The 14,994-nt window shown below is 33.0% G+C and overlaps 1 protein-coding gene across 2 annotated transcripts in view; it reads left to right on the forward strand.

Annotated features, from left to right (window-relative positions):
* The window catches only part of GLRA3 (glycine receptor alpha 3), a 131,833-nt gene that overhangs the window by 100,566 nt on the left and 16,273 nt on the right, over nt 1-14,994 (forward strand). For both annotated transcript variants that reach the window (XM_039876344.1, XM_039876345.1), the window contains exons 7-8: nt 756-970; nt 13,745-13,888. In XM_039876344.1, coding sequence (XP_039732278.1) covers nt 756-970; nt 13,745-13,888 — 359 coding nt within the window. The remainder of the gene's footprint in view (nt 1-755; nt 971-13,744; nt 13,889-14,994) is intronic.

Consider the following 14,994-nt stretch of genomic DNA (forward strand, 5'->3'; position numbering starts at 1 on the left):
GTAAGAAATAGAAAGAGGGGATAAGCCAAAATATCAACAGAATGTTCGATTAAACCACAATTTATTTCCTTATTAATCACTTACAGTGATAGAGACACAAAGGCATTAAATATATAGAACAAATGTATTTCAGGTTTCTTTTTGGTAAGTGTGTTTTTAAGTTATGTTCAAAGTTATTAATGAGAAATAACATGTTTTTCTATTTGTTCGCATTCACAGTTTCCAAATTATTAATGTATAAAATAACTTACATAAATTGCATTTAAGGAATTAATCATCTTCAATTGTATTTATCCTTTAGAACTTACTTTAAAGTAAATGTAAGATTTCTGGAACAAATAGCACCGGGCTCTAAATAAGTACTTAAAAGTACTGGGAACAGTTATTGAGTAAAGAAGGTCTTTATATAATAGATACACATTTCTCTTGTCCATCTCAGAGACAATTGTTAGAATCAAATGAAATAATAGATCTTTGAGCACTCTGGCAAGTATGAAGTGCTAACTAGATGTGAAGTCATAAGAATACATACTATTTCCTGAAGCAGCACATTCTCATATTATATTGCTTCTGGATGCTAGCAGAAAAATAAGAAAAATATTTTCCAGAAACCGATATGCAGATATGACTTAGCATTCCTTTTTATTATAATGGAAAATTTTAGGACAAAATTATGGAAACAAAATTGTAACATTTGATGCCATAACAAAAACCTATTTTTTACCAATTGCTGTATTTATTTTATAACCAATTAGGAAAGTTTACATGTATAGAAGTGCGATTCCATCTTGAACGACAAATGGGGTATTATCTGATCCAGATGTACATTCCCAGTCTTCTCATCGTTATTCTATCCTGGGTTTCATTCTGGATCAATATGGATGCTGCTCCAGCCAGGGTGGCTTTGGGAATAACTACCGTGCTAACTATGACCACACAGAGTTCAGGATCACGAGCTTCTTTACCAAAGGTAAGTGCTTTAAATGGACATATACATATATTTGCACCATGTATATATACACACATATATAATAGTATATATATAATTATGCATTATATATAATAGTAATTTTTGCCAGATATTTTTAATAGTATATATTATTCATTACTGATTTTTAAGTAATATATAACCAAAGTAGAAAAACTCATAAAACACAGAAATAGATGAAGACAAAAATTCTGCAAACCAATGAAACTTCTATTTACAGTTGTGCTATGACCCCCAATTATTTAAACATCAATAATACTTTTATACACTCTAAAATTTTTTATCTACAGATTTATAAACATTTAGAAATGTATCACATGTGTGTAAATTAAATCTATATGATATCTTTAAATGGTGACACAATACTCAATTGTATGGATGTGACACAATAATATATTTACTGACTATTAGGACTAATACAACAATGAACATTTATATAATGATGTTACATACACACATATGTAGTTTTACACATATTTTGATTATTTTCTTAGTATAAATTCTTAGAACTGGAATTTTTGCACTGGTATTTATGCACATTAATATATAGTTAAATTTCCCATCAGAAAAATTTATAACAATTACATTCCCACAAGTACTGTATGAGAGTGCCAACATTGCTACACTCTGAGGTAAATATAGCATTTATTATTTTGGGTGTATTTTTTCCCTTCTGGCTTTTAAGTAGCCATAGGTCAATAAAAAAGAAAGCTTATCTAATACCATGATTTTTAATTCTGGCTGAGCTGCCAGAATTAAAATAAACTGTTTATGAGGCTTGTAAAAGGCCAAATATTTCTTTTCACAAGACGTACTGAAATAAAACATAGTAGCTCTTTTATCCATTTAGCAACATAGCAAGAAAAAATTGTTCTCTTCTTGATGACTTCTAAGAAAGACATTCCTATTATTTAAATTAAATAATCCTGTCTAACTTCCAACAAACTTCACTATTATTTTCATTACAATGATATAGGTAAAATTTATTTTAACTTTTCTTGTGTATTTGATGCTATCTACCCATCGAATGGCCATTGTTCCCTTAATCCTTACTATGAATTGCATTTCATGATTCAATTTATTATATTAAAATATCCAAATAAATAAAAGTTGCTGACAGGACATTTTATCATTAAAAATGTTACTTAATGTAGGAAGAACTTGATATTTAACAATGCTCACTTGTTAAGATTTAATCGTTATTTTTTAAAATTAGCATGTTTTTATTAAAACTTAATTACATTTTCAAAATGATCCATATCAACTAGTGTTTTATAAAATATCGACCAAGTGAAAATGATAAATCTGTTTATGAGATTAAACTAATTAGCCTCAATGCTTATTTATATATGTATAAATTACTCAATGGGTAATGGGTAATAGTTGAATTTCCATAGTTAATTTGTAAAGGAAATTGTCAGTTTACTCATTGATTTTCTTCATGAGCTAAACAGAAATGAAAACTCATTCATTCTGTAAATTGTCAGCCAGAAGGAAGAGCACAATATGTTCCATTTTAGGAAGCTTTTGTGATGCACAGCATAAAGGCATTTGGATACAGAGATTAAGGCAGAAGTGGGAGTCATGGAGATTTGAGTGGAGGAAACAGAAATAAAGAAAAGCAATAGATTAAAAACAACAGAATGGAGACATAAGTTTTTTGTTTTTTTTTTTAATTGAAAGAAAAGTCTGGGATAGTTTTATACTTTTTCTCAAAAAAATAAAAAAAATTTTAAAAATTACATTTATTTTACCATGATCTAGGGGAAGGAATGAATTTTTAACCATGAGTTCAATTATATATGTAAATGTATAGAAAGCCTCTTCATCTCTCAGATCACAGAGACAATGACCACTGGAAATGTGATAACAGATTTAATTCTGACCCACAAAAAATAATTGATTGGTAAGGTGATATATTAAGAGAGGGTGGCTATATCGTCTTAGGCTTTGTGATAGTTAAGGAATGAGAGGTTGAGCATATTCATTATGTTCTTTAGAATTTAGGAAGGCAGTTGCTAAAGAGCTGGGATAAGTAAGGACTAATCTATTGGATGATATCGTTCATAAGTGTAGAGAATTTCTTGAAAAATGCAATTCTGATTCTGTGGTTCGGTGCGGGGAGTTATAAAGGCAAGATGTAAAGGTCTCACGCTTGTATTTAGGAACAGATGTCTGAAACCATATGCTTAAGATCTGCTATTCTCAACCTCACAGAAGAATGCTCAGATGCCTGAAAGTCTTGCCACTGAAACAACCACCATTGTCCTACTGACAAAAATCTAGAGACTAAGAAAATAAAATTAAATTCAGGAAAACAATAGGGAATTATCAGGCATAGGAGTAAGAAACAATAAATCATTAAGTTATGATAACTTATTCCTTAGTGTTTTGTCTAGCCTCTGTGTCAGTACATCTCCTGTAGAATATGAAGAAGCTTGGAAATCAGTTAAGTAAGACTCAGAGTAGAAAATCTCAAACAATATACTTTAGCCAGCACCTTGAGAACTACAGAGCTGAGCGTCCTTTCTGATACTGGCCTCTATAGTGTCATGATAAATTAAGCATGTGATAGCCTCGACCAAGACTCCAGTGATTCATTTCTTGGAACTTAGAGCTATTCGGCATTTCTGCAATGCCTGCATCAGTAGTCAGAAGAGGGTGACAGTGCATTCTATTGTGAGCAACTTTTTAAAGTTGTATTACTAGATGAACACTTTTTAATATTGAGTGATAAAAAATGGTGGTAATCATGGAGTCGTGTCATGGAGGGTTTCATAGACTCAGTAAGGACTGAATTTCTTTGGGGTGGATTTTGGAAGGATTTTAATAAGAGGAGTGATCACTCTGACTTCTATGTGAAGATTAGACAGAAGGGGCAGACCTACCAAGCAAACTCTCGTAGTCCAGAGCAGATGATGGTCTGGCTAGATCTATAGCAGCAGTGGTAGAAAGTAGCAGATGGATTTAGAAAGAGGTCGATGTTTTTTTAAGAAAAGGCATTTGGAATTGAAATAGGATTTGCCTATGAATTGGTCAGTGAGGATTAAGGGAAAGGCAGGAGCAAAGGCAACTAGTGGTGATAGTTACTGATGGGGAAGGTTGGAGAAGGTAACTGATCTATGGTGGAACATGTTAACTTTGAGATGTTTATAAGACAACCACATGGAATTGTCAAAAAAACAGAACTTCCCAAAATTCCAACCAGGGACACCAGGCCTCAGACTTCAAAGAGTAGACTGTAGATGGGTAGGCAAGCAGACCAGAGATGATTTTTCTAAGAATGAAAGGAAGCCCAGAAAGGGAAGAAAAGAAGATGCTTGTGATTGGCCCTCCTCCTCTAGCTGAAAATAGGCCTGAATATTTAAAGTCTCCTCTGGCCTTTCCTCCCCCATGGCCATCTCTCCTCCATACACAGAATTGGTTTGACAGTATAGTTAAAGGTGAGACTCACTCGCCCCCAAAATTGTCTCCCAAACACTTTGAGATCCCAACATTTTGTGGTAATTTTGAGATGTGGAAAAGCAATCTTTTCTGAGAAGATTAAGTTTTAATCAGGATAAAAGAGGGGATAGTAAAAATCATTTAATTAGTTTTGAGTATAAATTTGGTTTTTACTAAGACCTCGTTAAGATCTTGGCACTGAGGGAACTATTTTCTTTATTAAGTATGGGGATGGGTAGGAATAGAGAGAATCAGTAGAAGGGACAAAATATAAATTTAATTTAGAAGCTATGGGTTCTAGAGAGAACCTGCATTAGGGAAGTCTGGGAAGATTGAGGGTATTCTGCCATATTGCATACACCTTGCCCTTTCTTTTCTGCTTCCAAAGATCAATTATTTTCTGTTAGAGATGTATTCTCATTCCTTTTTCATTCTGTTTCATAAAGACTAGCTAAGGTCCAGCTGTGATGTGTTTTGTGTTTCATCTCATCTGCAGAAATACAGAAGTATCACCATGTACATACTAATGTAGTCTTTTAGAAATGAGCTTAAAACCCATTACCATATCAGAGACCCTTGAACCTAACATGTTAGACACATGTTTATACACGTGCACGCATAAACACACACACACACACACACACACTCACTCACTCACTCACTCACTCACCACTCCAGACACAGACTACCTTGGCAGGAGTTAGAGAATCTCTAGATTTCAAGTTCATCTAAACCCTAGCTCCGAATACAACATCAAGGAGATTCATGGAGCTATAGGGACTGTTTCAGTGCAGTTGTTATTGCAATTATTCTGCAGAACAATCTCCATATCTCAATGGCTCATCACATTTATTCTTGCTCAGAGGCCAGTGAGTTGCCTGTGCCTCTTCTGGGCTTGTCTGAGATGAGCTGATTTAGGATGAGCTTGGATCTTGTGTCTTCCCGTTTCGGGACCTAAGCTGCTGGTAGCATGCTCTTTCCACGGAGGAGTGCAGGAAAACAAGAAGGCGAGCAGAAACATGCAAGGTTTTTGCTCAGCGCTGGCTCAGTCACTTCTGTTCTCATTCTCTAAGTCATACCAAGTCTCCTAGCCAAAAAAAGTCAAACAGGGTGAGGGAGTGTGCTCCACCCACAGGGAGCCCTAGGAGAGGAAGAGAGGGATTGCCAATAAATAATCTTATCTGCCTCAGGGACTATGATTTGCTAAAACTTTCCATCTCTTTCTTTAGACCAGACTCTGTCACATTAGTAAAAACTCAAGAAAACAGGAGGGGAAGAAAGGATAGAGAGAGGAAAGGTTCTCCATGATTTCTTCCATTCCGTTCTGCCCCCTACCATGATGGCTGTCTCTTTCAGAATAGAGCTATGAAACATTAAAAAATAAGAAATACTTGGAATTTCAAAGGTGGCTAATCAATTAAATATTTCACAGAAGCTCAGAAGCCAGTAGCTGATGAGAATTGAAAGTTATATGCCAAAAGCTGTTTATCCGGAATGACTTCCTCTCTTTCTTTTTTCCCCCATTCAATTTGTCTGTGAAACCCACCAGGAGTAGCTTTTGAGAGGACAAACTATCTTTTCCATATTTCTATCCTCAGAGCCTAAATCAATACACAGTATGTATTTATTGAGTAAATATCATGCAGATATTTAAAGACAATATGAGCTTTTAAAGATTTTCTTAGTACTTAGTCTTAACTGGAAAAACAAGAGAAAGTCATTTTTTTCATCTCTCTCTCTAGAGCATGTAAAAACTTAACTAAATTACTCTTTACTTATGCAGAATCCTATTTTTCCCCTGAGAATCAATAAATTAATGAAAAAAATAAATATTGTATATATCTAAAAAATTGGTTTGTAGAAAACATAACAAAGATATGTTTCATATTCAGTTTTTATTCTTCCTAAAGATACCAACTATAAAAGTGATTACAACTGTTAGAAAATATAAATTGCACTGTTTATATTTTTATTTGAAATATAAATATAATCATTGTGAAATATAATCATTGTGTGCCATGATTGCGTGGGCACACAAACATCTATATGTGGCATCACACCGAAAAAAAAAGGAAGAAAAATGAGGAAGAAAAACAGGAAGAAAAAAGGATTTCTATTCGCTATCGTGTTTTTATCTAATTAGTTCTCAAAAAATATGTTCTCATTCTTCTAAAAAAAATACCCTGCCATTTTAAAGGAGAATAAGTTGTAAACGTCGGCAACAATGTAAAAGCAGGGAGAGGGGAATTGCAGAGTAATCAACATTTCCTGTTAGTATAGCAATTAATAACTATTACTGTCAGTAACGTTTCAATCCTCACCATATAAATACAAGGTTCTAGTATCTATTAAAAATATAGTTAACTACAATTACTTCAATCATTTATTTTTTGTTTTTTTCCTACTTTTTTCAAATTTATTTATTTAAATATACCTGGTATACAATTTTATATTGGCTATGTTTGTTTCAGGTGTACTATATAATAATTAAACATTTTTATACTTTGCAATGTGATCACCCCACTAATTCTAGCAATCATCTGTCACCATGTAAATTTATCAAAATATTATTGATTATATTCCCTTTCCCCTTTCACCCACCCATCCCCCACTTAAATCAAGTTTAGTACAAATATGATGCAAGTAGGTTCATTTTAAATTTATTAATGTAATAAAATATTTAATAAAGAAATTAACTTTATAATACAATATTTTGTGAGAAATATATTCAATTTTTAAAATTTTCATTGAATATATTAATAATTTGATTCCATATTACATACATTTAGGAAAAAAGAGAGAAAAAGAAAGAAGCTTAGAAGATGAAAGAATTGTTTATTCACACCTTTTTGTTAAAATCATAAGATATAACGCATATGAATATCATTCAATTTTATTAATATTTTGTTAATAGATAATTTCTAAACATAGGTGGGTTCTATAAGAAAAAGAATAGAAATTAATAGATATCTCTGGCTCTACATTTGATCTTAGAGTCTACATTTATTGGGCTTACTAGATCTCATTAAGCTGAAAATTAGCAATTATCAAGCATGTCCTCTGTAGTTGACATAGACAGAGAACCACTGCATCAATTTTTAAATATGATGGCACAATTAGGAAAAAAGTCTATAATCAATCACATAGTGTAAAATATTTTGAAACAACAATGGCTTTGGCATCAAACTAAATTTAAAAACAAAGATGTATATGCAACTTTGAGTTAATTTTACCTAAATGATATCTTAAACTACCTTTACCTCATTCACATATATCCAAGAACCATTCCACAAATCTTCTTGACAGGTAATAACCGATGTAAAACTCCCCCTTCACCATTGGAATAAAGAATCAGTCCCAAAAATCAGTGTTGAAAGCACCTATCAGTCTTTACCTGTCTTTTTGATTCCCATTTGAAGTTATAAATGAGGGCGTTAGACCTCAGAGGAGAAGGGAATAGGAAGGTATAGCATTACAATAAAGATGATGTTACAGAAATACAAAACGTCCAGTACAAACATACAGAGGAGAGAGAAGCCACAATTATTCAACCTTAACTAAGCAGGTCAAAAAAATAGATATATTAAGAAATGTTGGTAACAGCATACTCCTAAGGAGCATTTCCAGCAATATTCAGAATTTATAGTTTCATCTAAGTGCTAAACATAAGAGTTATGTCGATGATAAACTCATAGCTAAAGCAGAAATTACAGATAACTGGGTGAACTTTCAAAATCCCTTAATCATTTTGGTTGCACTTTTCTTATCTGGTGACTGGAGGAATTGGTCAAGTTTATCTCTTTGGGAATAATGCAGCTCTGCTGTTACAATTCTCTCACATTTTCTCTCTTAAAATAAAAACCTTTATGTGGAAAATAAATACTGTGTTCAAAGCATGCTTCATTTACTAAGGGTTAGGAGGATCATAATCAGTATGAATGTGACATCAGTAGGACTCTGCTACTATATCACCTTCCAAGATAATAAATGTCAAAGTTCACAACATTCTGTGCTGTGTGATCCACCATCTAGTATTCCAAAACACAGTCCTCCAAACAGTTCTTTTTGCTTTTTCAGTAAAGGCTTTATTCCATTCAACATGTTTTTAAAACATTATTTATTCTTTTTCTTTGTTCTTATTTCTTTCTCTTTCTGGCTTTAGGTCTTAAATGGAGATCAAAATGATTTCGAGACTTGTATTATTTTTTCCTGTAAGCATTACAAAATTCTTTTACAGGTTTTATACGAGAGAGAAATGTAGGATTAAGTGTACTGCGATTTTACAAAACCAAAGATTAATAAATAGACAATGTGATCTGAAATAAAACACCTAGGATAAAGCCATGATACATGCTGGAAAATTTTCAGCATATCTCAGAGAAAAAGCATGTAGCTGTACACTTGAGTCACTTGACCATTCCACAGCCAGAATTATTCATCACAGTTTACTTGAAAATTCTAAGAAAGTGGGAGAATCTACCAGGATTGACTGTCAGTAAAGAAAGGACGAATCACCTTATTAAAAGGGCCCTTTAAGGTAACCAGTATAAATACAGTGTGATTGTTTTATACCTCTTTCTCAAATAAAACAAATTTGAATTGAGGAGAGAATTGACAAAATAATCACTCTCAAGTGGTTCCTGGAAATTTTACCTCATAAGGTGCCTACAGGTAGATTTACATGAGATTTTGTGATTCAGGCTCCAGATTCTGGTTAAATCAATGACTTATTTTTAAAGTTAAGTCGTGCTTGTAAATGCATTTTAAATTTCTATTTCTAGATTGATTAATAGTGTTCTGGGTTATAATTTACAATTTAGTAAGTGTAATTTACTATAATTTTATAGACCGGGTTATAATCTAATAACTGTTTACTCATTAATGCTTTGTTACCCATGAGCTATGGTATATAGGATACTATTGATCCCAGGAGGCAAAACTTTTGATCATCTCTGTGTGGAGTAAGGTGAAGGCATCTTGGCAGGCCTCTCAACTACAACATAAGGTGCTATACTTAAAATATAGCTCATCCAATGTATTTGTAAGGGAATATATTCTAAAATTGTTGCTACATAATAATCTTATCAAAGACTAGTGTAAAAGTAAATTTATTGATGGATTGCCTGAGAGATATGCAATCTGTATTTCCCTTTGAATCAGAGAGCGCAAAATCAAAAGGCTTCCAAGGTCATATGTACAAATAAGTGAACGAAGCAGCCTGGTATAATTAATAGGGATTGGGATGAGTACTATGGTTAACTAGTGAGATGCATTCCATGCTCAGGAGCATCTTCTTTTTTTCGAAACACCAAAGAAATTCATTCTCATGACTGAATTTGGCTTGCATCCTGCCTGTCTACTCTCTGCTTTCTCAATATCTATTTATATCTGTCCTAGATTAAGATAGTGCTTCAGAGTGCTACCTGGACTCCATTTTTTTTTTATACCTCCTTCCAATTGATTTTACTGAACTTTAACCTGGCACTATGATGTGAGGAAATTTTTGGCTGAAGATCAGGGGAGGTGTCTTTCTATTCTTCTTTATGTTGCACTCTAAAAATTAACAGCTTCTTTCTACAAAGCGATGAGGTCTGCTCTTTAATAAAGCTGCTTTAGTTTTCTATTCAAGATATCATAAACAGTGTTCAGATCATAATCCACAATGGTCCTCAATCGTGTGCTTGTAGGGATCCTTGTTTTTGCTTTAAGAAGTACAAATAGTAGAATCTGCCCCATCCATTCCCTTTGCCACTTATGCTCACTTTCCCTGTCTTCCAGGCACATGGTAGGGTTGCACCTCCTTGTTCTGTTGTTGGTGGTGCTGAATCATATAGGGATCGTGTTTTAGGTCATGAGTATGCTTCCAATATGCGGAAGTAAGAATGGCTGTCTTTATTTAAGATTACTAGGCTTAGAGTTGCAAACTACCCAGGTCCTGAGTTTGCTGTGCCTGGAGGGACAGTGAAGGTGGAGGAGGAGAAAAAGAGTTGAAATAGGTGAAGGGAGTAAGAGCAGAGAATGAGTAGGCTTTTAAGGCTCAACAATTGGGAGCCGTTCACAGTGAGTAGAACACTGGTAGACACTAAGATGTTTGTATATGTCTGTTATGTTGGATTAATTCAGAAAGCAAATTTCTGATTTAATCTCTTTGGTTCATATCATTATAGATTCAGGTTGTTAAAAGAATGCACACAAACTTTACGACTCATATTCTTCCTGCAATGGTATAGCTTGAGACAGTGCCTTTGAAAGCAGTGCTGCATCTTTCAAGACTGTATTTATTTGAAGGCAGCCCAAAATTTCTGGCATAACTGTGGAATTTATGAAATTAAAATTTATACTTGACCATAACTTCTCCCAAATATTGAGCCATTTCCTCTTTTATACCACAATCTATATTTAGTTAAGATTTCCACAGGGTGACATTTGACAAAAATAACTTCACCAAATATTAAGGATGATGAGAAAGAAAAAAAATGCAGACGATACAAACAGCATCGAAATAATCAAATTTCCAAAGTGTAATATTTGCTCTTTAAGATAACTATACACTGGTCTAAAGGAGGAAATAATGCATCATTGCCCACATCTTCTGAATCCACATCTTCTTGAGAAAGGGACTTTTATTTGTCAGTGGAAAGCAAACTTCTAAGTAATTGTCCATTTCCTAGGAAAAACTGAAAAAAATACTTCTCATAAATATCTTTCATTCTTATTTCTAATTCTTGGCAAATGAGATAACTTTTTTCACATCTATTGGCATGTCTAAGTTATGAAATAAAATGAGTGATCTCATGATTACTCCACCAAACGTAATGATTTTGCTAACACTGCTTGCATGATATAACACTTTAGCTGTGTAATACATACAAATACACAATAAAAAACTGACACTAAGACCCAAGGCAATTTTTTATTCTTGAACAATTGACATATACGGCAATATTTGTTCAGTTAAAACCTCAAATCGCTGCCCAGTTAACCTGAGAGCAATATTAAAGGAATTTCTTAAAAGTTACTGAATCGTTCTCTCCAAAGGACTTAAGTCTATAGGAATCTGTTTCTAGGAAATAAGAGCCTGTCTCTTTCTTTTCCTCTTCTCTTTCTTTCACTTCTCTTAGTGTTTCTTCTCTTAAAAAAATAATTTTAAAGTTCTCTGTTCTTTCTGTTCTTTTCCCTTTCTTTCTCTTCTCTTCTCTTCCTTACCTTTAAGGTGGCAGGAAGTAGTCAGGGTCAAGGGGACTGGCTGGGTCTCACAAGACCAGGGTCAATCAAGGAGATGATCAGGACCAAGGCAGCCAGTGGGACCTTTGGGTATGGGGCCAGAACTGATGAGACAGCTGGGGGCAGCCGGCAGATTTAAGATATTGGTTACATACAGGGAGAATAATTAAATACATGTTGAAGATGATGGGAACCAATTTTCTCAGTGTCGAGAAAGTGCTACAAATATGGAAAAGGTAAAGGTTAGAATGAATCTTGAGGTTTTTGACTTGGAACTTGAAATACCAGTGTAAATTCGTGTTTTAAATATAGATCAATAGATAGGGAGATGATAGATGTTTTGTATATATAATATATAATACTCATAAAATATATAATTATAAATAATCATAAAAATATATAGTATTATATGTGTTCTATACATATAATTATATATGAAAATATATACATGTATATGAAAATATATATACATATATATAAAATTCCTAGCTCTGTCTACTAAGAAGGTCTAGAAACAGTGAGCAAACTCGGTGCTCAAGTGTTGGTTTCTAAAAGCTGTTCTTTACTAAAGAAAAGATTCTAGGAGAAAAATCATAATCAAGGACTAGAACAGGAAAAGTACAAGTCTGGAATACTTTGTGCCAGAAAGTAAGGAAGTACTCAAATCAAGCTGGAGACTTGCCGAAAGGATATATGGGCTAACTTCTAGAGGCTCCTACTGACTCAATCTAGGTAATGTGGACATGAAAATAAATAATGATGTTAATGCATTATAACATTGAACATAATTGTTATTCTCAGTCTGTACTATAAATAAAACATAAATAAACAAACAAACAAATAAATGTGGAAGAATGTAATAATTGATTCAGGCAAATATCTTCAATGTCTAGAGGGTAAAAATTTTAAGAGAAAAAGGATATTTATGTAAAGTCATCCACACTGAAGGAAAAATTAGTAAATTTTTAATAGAGAAATGTAATAGACAATAATACTTTAACCAACTGATCCACATTGAGTGCCACCTGATGTGATATACTGTGAAGAACGGAGCATCTCTGTTCCTATTAAAATTCCATTACTTGAGTCTAAAATGAGGAAATATCAGATAAATCAAAAGTAAAAGACATTAAAAAACTGGGCAGTACTCATTCAAAATATAAAGGTCATAAAAGACAAGGAAAGATTGAGCAAATGTTTCATATTGAAGACTAAAGAGATATGATGACAAAATGCAACACAGGATTCTAGATTAAGCCCTGGACTGGAAGAAAAATAATATTTTTTTCTGCTGAAAGGGGGATTATTGGAACAATTGGTAAAATGAAAATGGGTTTTTAGGATTAGATGGTAGTATTTTATCAATTGTTAATTCCTGGTTCACTTTGATGTACTAAAGTCATGTAGGAGAGTGTCCTCTTCTTTTAGAAAATACGCATAAGTATTTAGGGGTAATGTGGCATCATGTCTTCATATTACACTCAAATAGGTCAGAGAGAACAACATAAATATAAATATTGATATAAAGACAGAGATAGAGATAGAGATAGATAAATGTAACCAAATGTTAACTGCAGAATGTAAAAGTTCTTTTTACTGTTCTTGCAACATCTGTAAGGTTAAAATTATTTTAAAATAAAACACTTTTTTAGTGAAGAAAATATGGAGCTAAAAGGTCAATAGCATTATCTGTATTTCAATGTTACTTAATACTTTTTCAAGCATTATCCTACCATGAAGGTATATTTTAACGTTATTTCATATCTTTCAAGCATTACACTAAGCTACCCTAAAGATGAAATTACATTTCATGTTATTTTTTCTTTCATCAATCATATGGTTTGGTCTAGTGCCATTGGAAAAAAATTAGCAAAAAATACACAAATTTTAATATATGACTAATATGTAAACCTTGTGAAAATAATTACTGAAAAATTCTTAAGTGAAAAAATATATTGGTGTTATTTCCTTTTTTTCCAAGCTGGTATATAAATGGTATAATTTAGAATCAGAAATTCAGTTTCATTCTCAATGGAAGTAACAATACAAGTCAATTTGCTGCTCTCTCTCTCTCTCTCTCTCGGCTAGGTTTCATATGTCAAGGCTATTGACATTTGGATGGCAGTATGCCTCCTTTTTGTGTTTTCAGCGCTTCTGGAATATGCAGCTGTAAATTTTGTATCAAGACAACACAAAGAACTTCTGAGATTTCGACGAAAGAGAAAGAATAAGGTAAGCGATTAAATGCACTAGGTTCGCTGGGGTACCACTCTGCACTAGAAAGTGAATTTGTTATATTTAATAGGATGTACAGAGAGGAAATGGAGACTGGAGATTAAATGATATGATGTTCCTTTGGTTTTGTCTAACTGAAACTTAAATTGTCAAAAATAGCTTCTGGCAGAAAACCATGACACCTAGCTGTACTTTATACAGCATATTTGGTGACATGAGAGCTTAATCAACTTCTTTCTAATGTACTTCCTGGAATGACACCATTTTTTGCTACATTTGACAAAAATATATCATTTCCCATTTACAATATTAGAGTGTTTCTGGTGGTTTTACTTGATATGCGTCATCAAATATAATGATTAAAATTCTTTTTTGAATTAATTCCTTTAATATTTCCATAAAATATTACCTATTTATTAATATTATACTGTTCATGTAAAGCTATGTGGTGTCTTTTTTAATGCATACTTTCATGTTTTTTAAGACATTTCTTCTGAATTCCCATGGAAAACACAGTAAGATACTATTTTTGCCTTGCTATCACCTGGTAAATGAAACCCAGCAGAAATGTTATTTAGAACATCATTAGGAGGTCACAGGAAATTGAAATAATCTTCTAATTGGATTTGGATGTAAAGAATGAGGTTGTTCCCCTTTATTAAGACTTGTAGTGTCATCTTTCTTTACAATCACATAGTTTTAATTAACCCTTTTCTTATTCTGTAAGAGAACATTCGTATTGACCAGCATATCTATGACTTTCCTTCTTTTAATGTGAATGTGCCTGCTGATATTTTAAAAGCAAATGGATCCTTAAGCAATAGAGAAATATCAAAGTTGTATGCAACAGGATAAATCGTGGCCAGAATCCAATATACTGGCAGATTTAAGTCAAAACATACTCAAATCTTAAAATTCATCTTCTGGCTCATGTAGTATGCATTTTTAAGGATTTAATTTTTAAAGAATTTCTTACGGTTTCTGACTTATTGACTGTGATTTATAGATTCAGAAAACCTTTTTAGAGCACTAACCCCTGACCTCTCAGTGCTGAGCCTACTCAGTATTAATCATCTTCCAAAGTATTAATCATCTTCCAAAAT

The sequence above is a fragment of the Pteropus medius genome, unplaced genomic scaffold (assembly GCF_902729225.1).
Source record: "Pteropus medius unplaced genomic scaffold, Ma_sr-lr_union100, whole genome shotgun sequence".
NCBI classification, from domain to species: domain Eukaryota; kingdom Metazoa; phylum Chordata; class Mammalia; order Chiroptera; family Pteropodidae; genus Pteropus; species Pteropus medius.